The following is a 14,972-nucleotide window of genomic DNA, read 5'->3' on the forward strand; positions in this document are numbered from 1 at the left end:
GCCCTCTCCCTGCCCGGCCGGACCCCAGGTAGGGAGTCAGCCCAGCCCTGCAGGGGCCCTCCCAGCTCCCCCTGCCCCCTGGCTGCCCCTCCTCATAAGCGAACAGCACATGTGCTGGCGGGTCCTCCCGTCCTCCCCTCGCAGAGCCATGCAGCTCGGCCACCTGCTCTCCCTTCGGTCTCCTACAGTGCCCGGAGCCTTCCCCGGGGCAGCAAAGGATCGGGAGCACCCTGTGAGGAAGCAAGCAGGGGGCTCCCCAGGACCTCACTGAGCACCTCCCTCCCTCCCTCCCTCCCTCCCTCCCTCCTCCAACGAGACTCAAGTGAGGGAGGCAGCACCCAAGACATGGAGCTGAGAGCAGCACAGAGCCTGCGGGGAGACCGGCGAGGGGACATGCTGGGTACCGAGGCCAGGCTGGGGGCAGTGGGCACACAGGGCACCCCCAGCCTGGTCACCAGCATCCGGCAGAGGCCGGGCGGAGGGGCAGGACAGTGAGACGTCCGAGGGGGTGGGTGTGGAGAGCAGCCGGGAGAGCCCCACGGCAGACGGGGCTGCCCACGGCCTCTACCCAGGAGGGAGCCGCCTCCGGTGGTCGCTGCCCTCCCAGGACAGGGGCGGCACCAGGCCCGGGGGGCGGGGGGCGGGGGGCTGTGGGGCCCTTTGATCCAAGCTCCTGGTGGTTCATGGAAGTCGTCATATTTAGACTTTCCACATTACCTCCAGTTGCGCTGGGGATGTTTAAAATACAGTGTGTTAAGCATAAATCATTGAAACATAGCACCTTTTTTGTGTGAGTCTGTTTGGCACTTTTTTTAAAGTGACAAGAAGCCTAAAAATAATGGCAGTGGCCCAGTTCTGTCTCGTTGTTGGCGGACGGACAGCATGGGTCTTAGATAAGAAAGGCGAGGCTTAGGGGCGTCGCCAACACCAGGACTGCCTCCTGGGCACGGGGCTCTCCTCCCTGACCCTGGAGGGCTCGACACCCAGGCCCGTCCTCCTGCAGCCTCTGGCACCCCAGCTCCTCAGCTCCCCCGACCACAGCCTGAGCGCCCCCTCCTCCAGGGACACGGACACACACACACACACACACACACACGCATACACGCGCGCGCTCTGTGCAGTGCCAGGGCGGACCTACGGCTCTGGCTGAGCCTGCGTCTGCCTCACCTGCCCTCGGTGAGCAGGGCGATGGGGCCAGGACGAGGGGGAGGGACGCAGTGGTGACAGGAGCCCGGTCCATTGCGCTGCCCCCTGTTGGGGAAGCGAGGGGCCACTCCGCGGGCACCAGTGGGTCAGGTTTGGAGTCAAACTGAGGATGGAGCTCTGGCCTGTGGTTCTCCCCCAAGGTCACGGCGACCTTAGCACCCACAGACCTTCCCAGACGCCCTCTGCCTGTGCCCCTAACTCTCCTCCTAGAGTCAGCGGGGCCGCCTCTTCACAGACCCGGAGTCTTTCTCCATCTGGTCAGGGTCCTCCACTCAGCCCCACAGCCCAACCCCAGCTGCCCGGTGCCGGCGTCGCCCTGCGAGTCTCCCCTCTGTGCCCTCTCCCCAGCAAGGAGACCAGCAAGGCAAGATTTGACCGGAGTGGCCATTCACCCGTGACAGTCTCCCATCCGCAGTGTCCCCAGCCCTCTCCCCCACGTGGCCCAGCTCTGCCCGACACCCCGCGTGACAGCCACACCCATGACAGTGCAGGACGTCAGCCCCAAAGAGCCAGGCTTTGCAGAGAAGTGGTATTTATTGAGAACCATCTGCCCAGAAACACGACCCACGTGTGTGCAGGCAGGCATGTGTGTGTGCACGGGTGTGCAGGCATGCATGTGTTGGGGCAGTGCGGCTCACGTCAGGCGCGTCAGATGGCCTTGGCCAGCCCCACGCGGTTGTTGGCCCTGTCGAAGACGCTGTAGTACTCGCGGATGAAGACGTCCCCCAGGATCCACTGCTCGGAGTTGTCGTCGCCCTGGAAGCCACTGGAGCAGAAGCCGGAGTCCTGGGAGAGGCGAGACTGAGGTGACGCGGGGCCCAGCCAGCCGCGGGCCTCCAGCGCGGCCGCCCCCTCCCGTGCCCTCCCCCGTGGCCCTCAGCTATTACTGCCTTCCGTCCCTGAAATCGCCTGCCAGGGCAGGCAAACAAGCATGAGATTCATCTCACTCAACAGATGAAGAAATTGATGCTCAAAACATATAAAAGGGGCGTGATCCAAGGCCAGCTGGTGGGGCCCCCTCACCCCACTCCTCACTTTCTCTCCAGCCCCCCATCTTCCAACTCTCGTGACCTCCTGCCCTGACGACCTGCCAGAGCAGCTTGGGGACCTGAGGCCTTGCTAGTTGGGGTGCTTAGGATTAGGTCAAACCTAATCACTGGGAATCTGGGTCCCCACAACCCCAGGCGATCTAAGAACATCCCAGACAGACGAGGCCCCTGGGCTGAGGAGCTAGAGCAGTGGACAGAGGCTCCCACGGGGTCTATGGCCCTGCCTCCCCCTCCCTCAAACCCAGGCCTCTGTCCTCCCCACCTGCCCCATTTCTCCCAGGACGAGGCTGCAGCAGCCACACACACGGCCCAGGGACCACAGCGCCCCCCTCAGGAGGGCCAGCTGGTCTAAGCACACGTCCTGCATTCTCCATCTAGGCCCCCCACTTACCACCAACTTGGTTGACCCTCCAGGAGGGCAGAGGGCCCTGGTGAGCCTGGGGCTCCCCTTCACACACACCCCCCAACCCCTACCCCGAGACGCATACCTGGCTGGTGTAGGCGGAGGGGGGCAGCGGGTACTTCTTGCCATTGATCTCAAAGACCACATTGGGCATGCTGCTCAGGCTCCCGCAGTTGATCTCAAACTGGAAAACCAACGAAACAGACTCACAGACACAGAGAAGCTGACGGTTGCCCGAGGGGCGGGGCGGGGGCGGGTGGGAAAGGTGAAAGGGGACGGAGAGGTGCAAACTCCAGTCGTGAGAGAAGTGAGTCATGGGTGCCACATACAGCAGAGAAAATAGTCAGTGATATCAGCGCTGTGTACGGAGACGGACGGTCATGCGCTGGGTGTGGCGGTCGCTGCGTAAGCTCCCAAATGTCAAGTCCCTGTGCCGTGCGCCTGGGACTAACATCAGATTGTATCACAGTATCAACTGTGCTGTAGTGACTCACTTAAAATTACGTTTTTAAAAAGGCCAGAGAGAAGTCCTCTGAAAAGGGCGATGGGTGTACCCGGCCCGTGTGGCCCTCTCGGTTGGTTGAGCGTCAGCCCTTGAACCAGGAGGTCACTGGTGCCGACTCCCATCAGGGCACAGGCCCGGGTTGTGGGCTCGATCCCCAGTAGGGGGCGTGCAGGAGGCAGCTGAGGGATGTTTCTCTCTCATCCAAGTTTCTATCTCTCTCTCCCTAACTCTTCCGAAATCAATAAAAAAACATTTTTTGGAAAATGTCCTCAGGTGATTGACAAAAAAAAATTTTTTAAGGGCGATGGGTGTAACCGGAAGCAGCTGAGCCGGTCCCAGGCTGAGACCCCTTCCTGGGAACTGAGCCACGTGGTGGGGAGGGCCTGCTTTCTCAGAGCACCCTGGGGAGGCTCAGGCTGGGGGGCCAGGAGGTCAGGCTGGGGGGACAGGAGGTCAGGCTGGGGGGACAGGTCAGGCTGGGGGGACAGGAGGTCAGGCTGGGGGGACAGGTCAGACTGGGGGCACAGGAAGTCAGGCTGGGGGCACAGGAGGTCAGGCTGGGGGCACAGGAGGTCAGGCTGGGGGGACAGGTCAGGCTGGGGGCACAGGAGGCCACCGGGAAGGCCTCCCGGGAAACCATGACATCTGTGGTCCCGCCATTTCCCTTTGCCACCTCTCCCGTGCACCAAGGGGTCCCCTCAGGCGGCCTGGGAGGGGCAGGCCTGGCCTCACCATGCCGTACTGGTCCGCTGTGGCTCCGATGGCCTTCTGGATGCTCAGGATGTCGCTGCTGGGCCCGACCAGCATGGAGGTGCCCGTGTCCAGGATGGCCTGGCAGCCGCCGTCACAGGCCACCACCACGCCATCGACCGTGACCCTGCAGAGGGAGACAGGACGGCCTTGCTGCGCCTCCCTCCCGGGTGCCCCTGGCTTCCCCCCCAACCCCCAAGTGCCCTTCCCTGGGACCCCTTCTTGGACTCCCCACAACTTCCTGAGCTCAGAGAAAAGACCCGAAACCACGTTCTCCCAACTCAGTGGCTAAATCAAGACCACCCCACCTTCTGTGGGACAAGAACTGCAAAAAACAGCAAAGTCACGTCGTGCACGCGGGTGGATATACTGGAATGTACTTCGCTCGTTGCCTGGAGACCAAGTCCCCCCCCCCCCCCCCCCCCGCTGTTGACTTGCTGCACATCTCCGGCAAGTTACCCAACCTTCCTGCACTCGGGCTGCCCATCCACGAAATGGGTACATTAATGACCCTTCCTGACTTCCTAGGGATGGTTATGAGGTCCAAACCGGCTGCTAGAAAAGCATAAAGCGAGGGAACTCAGGGCACCCACCTCGCTGGGTGTCAGTGAGATGAAAGGAGGCAGCCCACTCAGCCAGTGCCCCGCAGGGAGTAAGCGCTCAGGCGACGCCCCGTCTCATTCATGAGGCGAGGCCGTGACTATCAAGGCCGTGGGCCTGGGAGTGTCTCATTCAGACTCTGGTGTGATGGTCTCCTGGGCGGCTGGCCCCGGGCCCCACGGCCCCGCCCTGGAGGGAGCCCCTGGCCGGGCACGGCCGCGCTCACCCACCTGTCCACGGTGAACTGCCAGTACTCCTGCACGGTGATGGGCACCCAGTGCAGCGGGCCGGTGTAGTAGGACGGGTCGATGGCCCCCAGCGTGAGCATGCTCCCGGGGCCGTTCCTGGAACCAAGGACAGGCGTGTGTGGCACTCGGCGCCCGGCTGCAGCCGGCTGTGGGAGGGGACCCCCGGGAGCAAGCGGCCCCCAGGCCACAGGCTGCCGAGCTTTGCGCAGACCACCCTCACTGTTCCCAGCGGCCGCCCTGTGCCCCCCGCTCCCCCTCCCCCAAGGCTGAGAGTAGGAGAGAGGGCTGTGCACAAGGCCCCACACTTTTGGATTAAACCTGCCACCTCCGCCAGCCCCCTCTGTTCCCCTGGGCTCTGTCCACGGCCAGGAGACATGGGCACACTAGTGCCACCCGCTTCCCACCCGCTGTCCCCGTCCCTGCCCTTGTCTAGCTCCTCCACCTCCGGGCCCTGAAACGCACCGTCCCTCTGTGTCACCGGACGGCATCCACTCATGCCTCAGCGACGCCTCTGGCCCCTCCACACCCTCCCTTAGGCTGGCTTCCCTGTTATTATTCAGCTTAATACACGCAGACCTCCCAGTCAGTGCCTGTCCCCACCTGTCATCATCATATGTGTGTGTCTGCTTCCCCTGATAAAAGTTAACTCCCAGGCTGTCTTGTTTGCTGATCCCTCCCCATCTGCTGGCACAGCCCCTGCACACAGTAGGACCCACTATATCTATTGAGTGAATTGGTGAATGAGTGAGTGAATGAATGAATGAATGAATGAATGAATGAACCAATGCACCCCTTGCCTGACTTCCCCTGACACCAGCCTTCCCTCTGCCCCTCTGTCCAGCTGAGCTGCCCATCATTAAAGTCCAGAGCCACCAGCTCCCGGGGTGAGCGTCCCTCCCCGCCTCAGTTTCCCAAATTGTGCAAGGAGAAGGTAGGACTCCTTTGGAGCCTGCTCTAAAGTCTGTGAATCTCGTTGACGTCAACAAAGGATTGCAGAGGCCGAAGAAGTGAGAGCCCCGTGTAGAGGTCGGATCAGGCTTGCTTTTTAAATGGCAGAACTAAAGGCCCAATTTCCGCCCCTGGACTCTGGCTGCGCCCGTGACCGTGTTGGGGCCTTCGGACGAGAGGTTGGATGTGCCTGGATGCGGTGACTCCCCTTGAGCGGCAGCGTCCCCATGGGGTGGCCTGACCCTCGGCCGCAGACCTTGCCAGGCTGGGCGCCGGCGGGCGGGCACCGCGCCTACCTGCTCATGTAAACGGAGAACAGGTCTTGGGCCACCAGGTGCCTCTTCATCATGTTGTCGAACACGGGCACCGAGTACTCAGAGGCCAGGGAGGGGTAGGCCAGCCCCAGGATCCCGTCGAACTGGGAGTAGGTAAAGACGTCCCCAGGCTCCTCGGTGCTCAGGCCCACTGTCTGCTGTCTGTCCACGATGTCAGAGACCTGCAGGAGAGGAGAGCGACCTCCACCAGGGCCCTCAGCCAGGGGCAGCCCAGCCCGCCACTCCTGCTAGCCGGCCCTCAGCCAGGGGCAGCCCAGCCCGCCACCCCTGCTAGCCGGCCCTCGGCCAGAGGCAGCCCGGCCTGCCACCCCATCTAGCCAACCTGGCTCTGCTGAGCAGTTACATGAGCTTCAAGAGAAACAGCCCCTCTCCCGGGTCTGTGCTGCGGTTTTGAGGGGACTGCTCAGTGGGTAGGGGAGGAAGGACAGAGAGGACACGGTAGAGGGTACAGACAGCAGGGCTCATGGTGCAGAAGTTGGGGGCCGAACCCAAAGAAGGGGGTGGGGTGAGGGATGCCCAAGCCCCCTGCCGGCCTGCAGACCCCATGTCTCAGCTGCACCTGAGTGTCCCCCCCAGGAATATGGATGGACCGGAAGGACACAGACGCAGTTTGCATCTGGAAGAGCCAGATGGTGTCCCTGCCCCCTTCACCTGTGAAAGACCTCACGTGCCCGGTGACCTGGGACATGCCTCTCCCAGCCTCAACCTCCTCATTTCATGGACTGATGGCGCCTGCACCTCAGGCCACATGACCCTAATGCTGGGCATTTACCAGCACTCGCCCCCTCGGCGTCGATCACTCCATGACCCTCCCAAGGGCTAACTGCCAAGTAGCCTATTAACCTGCCTGCGTCCCTGAAAAGCCGACACGAGACACGGCCCCGCCTCCTCTGAGCCACCTCAGGGCTCCTGCTCCCTCGCTGTCCCCAGGGGCCGTCCTCCCCACCCTCGGCACCAGGGAGGGGCGGCCGCCAGAGCAGGTGTCTGGGCAGGAAGCAGGTGGGGTAGGAAGGCGGCAGGCCCACTCACAATGACGGTGTCGGTGCCCAGGACGCCCTCCATGCTGCCCGTGCCGTACTGAATGGTCAGAGGCTCGCCCAGGTCCCGGAAGGTGGAGGACTTGGCCGGGTCGAAGCGGTGGTGGTTCTCTGGAACACAGAGCCGGGTCAGAGGGGCCCTGGGTCTCCTCGCCCTCGCCAGCGCCCGCGGGCCTTGTGAGCAGCCCGTTCTCTCTTGAGCCCCGAGTTCAACAAACAAATGCTCCTCACCCGGCCAGCCGGCTCAGGAGAGGACATGAGCATCGTCCTGCCAACCAGGAGGTCACCGTTCGATTCCCGTGAGGGCACCTGCCGGGGTTGTGGGCTCGATCCCCAGCAGGGGGCGTGCAGGAGGCAGCTGGCCAATGATTCTCTCTCATCATTGATGTTTCTATCTCTCTCTCCCTCTCCCTTCCTCTCTGAAATCAATAAAAATCTATTTAAAAAAGAAAAAAAAAATTATCCTTGGCTGCTGGACCCACTCTCTGAGCCCAGGGCTACCTGTGTGGCTTCCAAACAAAAATAAGAGAAAAAAAACCGCCTCCCCTGCGGCCACCGGACGTTGCGCTTCCATCAGCTTTGCAACCGCAGGCCAGTTCCCTGAATCTGTTTCTTCATCTGGCAAATGGGGTGAAAAGAGCACAAACTGCCCAGGACTGTTGGGAAATAGATGAGATATCCAATGTGTTTTCTCATCAGTGAGAGGCCCTCTCTCTCCATTCGGCCGGCACCCCCTGGCCTGACGTCGCCCATTACACAGGAAGGAAAACTGAGGGCCCAGGAGAGGACGCAGCTGGCCTTGGCTTCCGGTGGAGGCAAAACAAAAACTCACGCTCCCCCACCTCCAGCTGCAGTTTTAGACGTCAGCCCCGAGATGCGCACACCTTCCGGTCAGTGGCCATTTGCAGGGGCTGAGTGCGGACCTGGGACACCGGGAGGCTGGGGGTGTCAACGCCAGCCTCCTGCGCCTGACATGGCCCGCTGGCCAGCTGCCCACCGCAGGCAGCGGCCCGGGTTCGGGGGGGAGGGGGTGTCACTCACGGCAGGCATTGCTCTTGCAGTAGACGGAGGGCACCCAGAGGTCCGAGGAGCCGGTGTCGAACACCACGGTGAATTCCTGGGGTGGGGTCCCGATGGAGATCTTCCCGAAGTACTGACACTGCGGGCGAAACACAGGCTCAGCGTGCGGGGGAGGGGACAGTGTGCAGGGAGGGGACAGCATGCAGGGAGGGGACAGCATGCAGGGGAGGGGACAGCATGCAGGGGAGGGGACAGCATGCAGGGGAGGGGACAGCAGGCAGGGAGGGGACAGCATGCAGGGGAGGGGACAGCATGCAGGGAGGGGACAGCATGCAGGGGAGGGGACAGCATGCAGGGAGGGGACAGCATGCAGGGGAGGGAAGGGACAGCATGCAGGGAGGGGACAGCATGCAGGGAGGGGACAGCATGCAGGGAGGGGACAGCATGCAGGGAGGGGACAGCATGCAGGGGAGGGGGACAGCATGCAGGGGAGGGGACAGCATGCAGGAGGGACAGCATGCAGGGGAGGGGACAGCATGCAGGGAGGGGACAGCATGCAGGGAGGGGACAGCATGCAGGGGAGGGGACAGCATGCAGGGAGGGGACAGCATGCAGGGGAGGGGACAGCATGCAGGGGAGGGGACAGCATGCAGGGAGGGGACAGCATGCAGGGAGGGGACAGCATGCAGGGAGGGGACAGCATGCAGGGAGGGGACAGCATGCAGGGGAGGGACAGCATGCAGGGGAGGGGACAGCATGCAGGGGAGGGGGACGTGGGCATGGAGCCTGTTCAGTTTCATGGGCCCCGTGCTTTCTGCCCCGAGACGGGGAAGTCGAGGGGAAAGGAACAGGAGGCTCCCTGGGGACGGAGGGGGAGGGGTCTCCAGCCCCCACGCTGGGCACCCACCCCCGCCATGAGCCCTGCTGGCCTCAGCCCCAGCAGCAGACACTGAATTAAAGTTTAAGTCCTGCCTGGGAGGGACACCGGGCCACCCAGACGGGAGCAGGGGCAGAGAGGTGGCTCCAGCTCGGGAGAGACCCCAGGTGCCACCATGCGGCCCCTGCCACACCTCCTCGCCACGGGCCAGGACTAGAGCGGTGGGCGTGAGGATGACCTCAGTAAGGATTGAGACAGAAGAGAGGGCTGGGAGTTTCCTGCCGAGAGTGACAGGTGAGAGGCAGTCGGGCTCCAGGAAGGCATCGGGCCCAGGTCCCTCCTACCACCAGCTGCCCATCCCCGCGGAGCCCCAATGAGGCAGGGCCCCCTGGTCCCGGAATGAGGGGATGAGGCTGGACCGGGGCAGACAACGGGCCCCGAGGGCTGCTGTCTGTAGGACGCTTGTCATTCGGAGCCCAGCGATCTGAGGCTGACCCAGGGCCAGGGATGCAGCCTCCATATCCTGAAGGACTCACGATTCCTCCAACAGGGGAGGAGGAGAAGGGGGGTGGGGGTGGGGGTGGAGAGCCACTCACATCCAGGTAGTTGAAGAGGGGCTCGCTGGCCACCTTCCCGGCCTGGTACTTGCCGCTGGCGGTGTACTGGTGTGTCCTCAGGAAGTCCTCCAGGAGCCCGCGCTCCCGTAGGGCTTTCCGGATGGACTTGCCCTTGTGCAGAGGGATCCTGAGGAGGCGGGAGGGGGTGAGGAGGGCGCGCCTCCCCAGGGCTGCCCCGCCTCCGACACCTGCCCAACCCCAACCCCAACACTCCCCCACCCCTTCTCATAGCCCAAAGTAAAGACTATATTTTACATCCATTTTCTAGTTCTTTCTCTTTGTAATGCTGGGGGAGACTCAACAGGTGTAATTTATAAGCAGCTAATGAGCTCCGCCGCTCTGAGGTTTGAGAGACTAAGCAGGTGACCATCCGTCTCCAAAGTCTTTGTGCACCTACTACGTGCCGGGCACTCACAGGGCCAGGGGCACATCATGCACGGGGCGCAGTCTCTACCGCAGGAGCCACTGGGGGGGGGGAGGGGACAGCGTCCCTGCCTTCCAGTAAATGCCAGGACAACCCCCGCCTGCGCTCGGCTCCCCGAGGCGCCTAAGCTGGTGGAGATGCCTCAGAGGTTCCAGCCCAGAGCGTGGTCCCCAGGGAGCGCCTGACAGGCCGCAGGCGCGGGGGATGGCCGCAGGTCCACAGGAAGAGAACCAAGAGGGCACCCCGCAGGAGCGGCTCTCGGCACCTGGTGGCTCCCGAAGCCCTGGCGCTCCGGCTCCTCTGCAAACGGGCGGAGTCCTTCCCGCCCAGCCCGCTCCCCCCCTGCCTCAACCCCTCGGCTCTCGCCCCCTCCCGGCTCCGAGAGCCCGTGGTCCTCCCGTGGGGCTGACGGACAACCACTGGAGACTGCGGTGCGACCGCCTTTGAGAATAATAAAATGCAACACCTTTAAGACCCAGAAAGAAAGTGGTTTCTGAGTGTCTTTCCGTCCCACGGATGCCGCGTGGGACAGCCCCGCCTGCGAATTAGTGTCTCCTATGGTGCCTCCCCCCGCCCTCAGGGGTGACTTCAGTCGGGACCTGCTGATGAATGAAAGGCTCTCGAGATGTCCCCCAGCCTTTGTCTCTCAGGAGAGAAGAGGACTTAAGCCTAAAGGAAGGAGTGCAGCCGTTTCCAGGGTCCCGAGTCCAGGCCCCCAAAGCTCCCTGCTCGCTCGGCTCCGGCTCCCCCACAGCAGCTGCCCCGTCCCAGCACAGGGCCCCCGAGAGCCTCCCTCAAAGGGACCTTGAACCTGGAAACCGCAGACAGTGTGATGTCAACAGCTTACGTCCACCTGGGACCACGTCCTGGCTCCCCCCCTTCTACCCACGTGGCCTCAGGCAGCTCGGAGACCCTCCCTGAACAACAGTTTCTCCATGGTCAGATGCAAACATGAACATCGACCCGTGAGGGTCCATGCGAGTCTACGGGAAACCTCGCAGCAGGCAGCCCAATAAACGCCGTTTATGATTTTGGAAGGGGAACCGGGAACTTCCCCCCCACGGGGCCTATGACATCAGAGAACGTGGTTTTGTTTAGCAAATGCGTGCATAGCTCTTACTGAGCACCCGGCACTGGCCAAAGCCTTTGGCAATACCGAGTCCTCTGCTCCTCCCTGACCCCAGGAGACGGAGACCCCGTCTCTTGCTTCGACACGGGCGAGGACACTGGGCACAGAGTTAAGTCCACGCTGAAGCCGGGACCGAAGCGCCGGTCTGGTGAAGAAGTCCTGCCCTAGCGCCCCGACCGCCCACGCCCTGGGGTGGCGCCCTCAGAGGAGAAGGTCCCAACACGCAATAGTGAGGCTGACGGGGGGACTCTCCTGGGAACCTGCCCATTGCCTCCAAAGACCCCCCCCCTCAGCCCCCCAGGGACCGACGGCTGGCAGACCAGGGAGAGAGCCACCCCGAGCGGCCCCGTGAGGCGCTGACACCCACCTGGTGATCCCAAAGCCTTGGCACAGCGCGAGGGCTGCCAGCAGCACCACGAGGCTCCTCATGCTGGGCGTCGGGCTGGTCGCTGCTGCTGGTGCCCAGGGCCCAGCCTTTATAGCGGCTGCGAGGTGCCCTCTGGCTGTGTGCCCAGGCCACAGCGATAGCCCCTGATGCCCGGCCACTCCGCAAACACACTCCGATAGCCCCGGGCTCCCCGCACCCACGCGGACTTCAAGGCCTCCGCTCCGACGTCCCCTCCAAACAAGACTCTTCAGCTAACACAGGTGCCACCTGCAGAAACCTGGCTCGTGCTCCGCATGACGGGCGGCGGAGAAGCCCATTTCCAAGGGCCCCTCGCCTGCCCTCGCCGGGCCTGTCCAGGGATCTCCCAGCCCAGGGGACACTCACTCAGCCCCGAAGTGACATCTGAGGCGGTGTCTGACCTGTCACCTGACCTAAGGGGATGACACACCAAGATCCCTGTACCCCCAGGGCTGTGGCCCGTGGTTCCCTGTGAGGGGGTGCTGGGAAGAGGAGGGGTAGGTGCTGGATCCCATGAGCAGCTGGGAGGACAAGGAGGTAGCCCGGGGAGGCAGGCGTGTGCCACACACAGAGGGAAGGAGGGGGCCGGGGGAGGCGAGTCTCAGCGTCTGAGCCCACACAGGGGCCCAGCTGCTGGGAGCTCAGGTGCAGGGGCCGCGAGGGGAAGAAGGCTCTTGGGCAGCAGCCTGGGAATCCGGGGGAGAAGGAAAACAACGCCTTCAGCTCCCAGGGCAGAGGGCAGGCTGCCAACCAGACGATCAGGATCAAGCCAGGATGAGGCAGGGGCTCTGGGACCACGGTGTGTGGGACCACAGTGCCGGCAGGCCGCCCGCCACCTCCCAGCAGGACGGACGCCTGGAGGCAATGGAAGAGGGAAGTGTGGGCCCGGAGCAGAGCGGACAGGCTGGGCAGCCAGAGAGGGGGGCACATGGGGGCCGGGCACGGGGCTGCTGGGAGAGGGACAGCCCGGGATGTTTCCAGAACTTGGCTGGTAAGGGCCTCGGGAAGGCGCCCAGGGGCCTGTCAACACGGGACCTGAGTGGGTTAGGACCGGAGTCAGGGGGACATGGACCTGGTCCCCAGCATGGCAACACCCACCACGTCCTTTCCCGGAGGCCAGGGCGCCGCTGCCCTCAAGCCCAGGAAGCGGCCGTGTGTGCGCCCAGCTGTCTCCAGACACCCTCCCTTTGCAAAAGCCAGGGAACAGCCAGAAAAACACGCCACATGGGACAGCTGATTTCCTGTCTCTTCCCCGAGGACGCTGCCCGGTCCCAGAGGCCCTGCGTCTGAGAGGTGTTTCCTCCCGTACACGGGCACCCAGCACGACGCATAGTAGCTGCTCAATAAACGCCTGGCTGAGCCAGTAAGCGGATGAATGGCGCGCCCACCGTGCTTGGGGCCTATTTGTTACGTCCTGCACATGAGGCGATGGAGGCGCAGAGGTATAGGGCTTGCCCGTAATGAAGAAGAGTCTGGACGGTCACAAGACCCTGCCCTGACACTGCCCCCCTCCCCAGGGCCCGGCACACGGTGGGCAGGTCCTGAGTTTACAACACCAAGTCTGGAACCGCTCCGGTTCTAGCTCACTCCTCCGGCCCCTGGACAGCACTTGGGACAGCCGTACCCCTGGGCAGTGGGGGGGCCCCTGGGGCCGGGACCCTCTGGGGTCAGCCCCGTCGGGTGGGAGCTCCCTCCATGTCACCAGTGGCCCAGGCTGACCCACAGCAAACGCGCCTGGACAGCGAGCCCTGGAAGTGAGGCTCAGCCACCGCTCCCCCGGCAAGGTGACCCTCAAAACCAAGAAACAAAGATCCCCTGGCACGGGCTGCCCCGTGTTCCCAGATTGGGATCATTCGAACCACATCAAAGCGCGCGCTATCGGGAGCGCTGCCCCCGGCCGCACGGCCCGTTAAGACTGTGTAACCACCGGGGGCGGGAGGGGGGCAGGCCAAGACCTGCAAACACTTTTAGGAAAGCGCGATAAGAGGTCACTGCTGGTCGCCCGGCGCCAGGTGGGGACGGCTCCTAGGTTCCTTGTGCCTGGGGGCCGAGCCACAAAAGTGGCTAAAACATAACCACGGCCCAGGACAACCCCTCCTGCGTTCCCAGCCCCGGGGTCTCCACGGCATGAGCAGCCGCAAAGCCAGTCCAGCTCTGTGCCCTGAGCATCATCTATGGGCTCCCCCTGGACCCAGAGATGGGAGCTGCCCTCTCTGCCGCTGGGAGCCCACAGCCGGGCGGGGACAGGTTGGATGTGTGGCCCCGTGGGAGGCGATCCAGACACAGACACCTCAGCGGGAGGTGCAGGGTGACTGTCCTGAGCTTAGATCCCGGGGCTGCCACCTGGTGGAGTGGCCTTGAGCAAGTCCCTCTACTTCTCAGTGCCTCGGTTTCCTCTTCTGCGGAGACAGTGATACCGAGTGGGTCCCACGAGGGTCAAAGATAAGACCAAGTGCCCCCACGCGGTCGGCAGAACGTCCTGAATTGTTAAGCACCGTGTGCACGACATCATGCCGACCACGCACCGGGCAGCTGCGAAGCCCAGCCACCCGCTGGCCATGGAGGCAGGTGCGCTGGGGGCCCCGCTAGTGGCGGGTTCAGGTTTGTCCAAACCACCACCAACAACTGGCTGCCACCACGACCAGTGAGTGCCCCTGTGGGAGGGACGCCAGGACCGCCCGCTGTCCAAGAGAGACAGGAGTGTGGCCCTGGGGAAACACACTGACGTGTACTATAGAAGGGCATCCTTTCAACAGGTCTGCAGCGCGCCCCCCAGTGGCGGTCTCCGGTACGAGCCACTCCACTTCCGGGCAGAACCCAGGCCCTGATCAAACTAACCGGTGGTCTCCCCAGCCGGGACCAGCGGAGCGGGAGCCCGAGGGACGAGAAGAAGGAGCAGGCAGAGGGGAGAAGGGCAGCAGGTCCACAGGGCACCCACTCAGGACCCACTCATTTCCCGCCGTCAGACCCGCGCCCGCAGCTGCACCCACTTCAGCGACCCCTGGCCAGGGCGGCATCGGCACAGCTGCACCGTTAATCAGAGGATTTGTCCCTCTGTGATGAATGTGTTAAAAATATCAGATGCTCATCGCTGGCAGCATTAATTTATAAGAACGTTTGCCTCCCTCTCAACTTCCAAATTGACATCTGGCGTGACTGCTTTGAAAGGGACGCGCGCTCCGTGGCGGGAATTACAGATAACGCGAGTTAAATCTTCACCTTCACCGCACAGGCGGGCTCCGGGATGCTTCGCAGAAGGGAGAGGGCTGCTGTGGGCACGGAAGTCCTGGGGGGCTCTGTCTGGGGTCATGTTTAAAACGTTTTTAAAAGGAGAGTTCCCCAGCCCCCCCTCTCCAGCCATCAGGATCCAGCAGCTCTGGGAGGGGGGGCAGGCCTCTGAGTGCCTATCAAGCACCCC

General features: G+C 63.2%; 1 protein-coding gene across 1 annotated transcript; it reads right to left on the minus strand.

The window, feature by feature from the left end:
- Positions 1–1,721: 1,721 nt before the first annotated feature.
- Positions 1,722–11,577, minus strand: LOC118673417 (chymosin-like). Its single transcript, XM_036344161.1, has 9 exons — positions 11,516–11,577; positions 9,575–9,722; positions 8,123–8,240; positions 7,074–7,192; positions 6,006–6,205; positions 4,744–4,857; positions 3,896–4,040; positions 2,744–2,842; positions 1,722–1,992 (listed from the first exon to the last, which is right to left on the minus strand). The coding sequence occupies exons 1-9, from the start codon at positions 11,575–11,577 to the stop codon at positions 1,855–1,857; spliced, it is 1,143 nt and encodes a 380-aa protein (XP_036200054.1). The 3' UTR covers positions 1,722–1,854.
- Between the last annotated feature and the right edge of the window lie 3,395 nt (positions 11,578–14,972).

Source organism: Myotis myotis, unplaced genomic scaffold (genome assembly GCF_014108235.1).
Source record: "Myotis myotis isolate mMyoMyo1 unplaced genomic scaffold, mMyoMyo1.p scaffold_m19_p_18, whole genome shotgun sequence".
Lineage (NCBI taxonomy): Eukaryota > Metazoa > Chordata > Mammalia > Chiroptera > Vespertilionidae > Myotis > Myotis myotis.

Coding starts and splice junctions, on each gene's coding strand:
- LOC118673417 (XM_036344161.1), bottom strand. CDS start 11,577: ATGAGGAGCCTCGTGGTGCTGCTGGCAGCCCTCGCGCTGTGCCAAGGC. Junction 8,241..9,574: donor CCCTCTTCAACTACCTGGAT/GTGAGTGGCTCT, acceptor TTTCGCCCGCAG/TGTCAGTACTTCGGGAAGAT. Junction 4,041..4,743: donor TGGCAGTTCACCGTGGACAG/GTGGGTGAGCGC, acceptor CTCCCTCTGCAG/GGTCACGGTCGATGGCGTGG.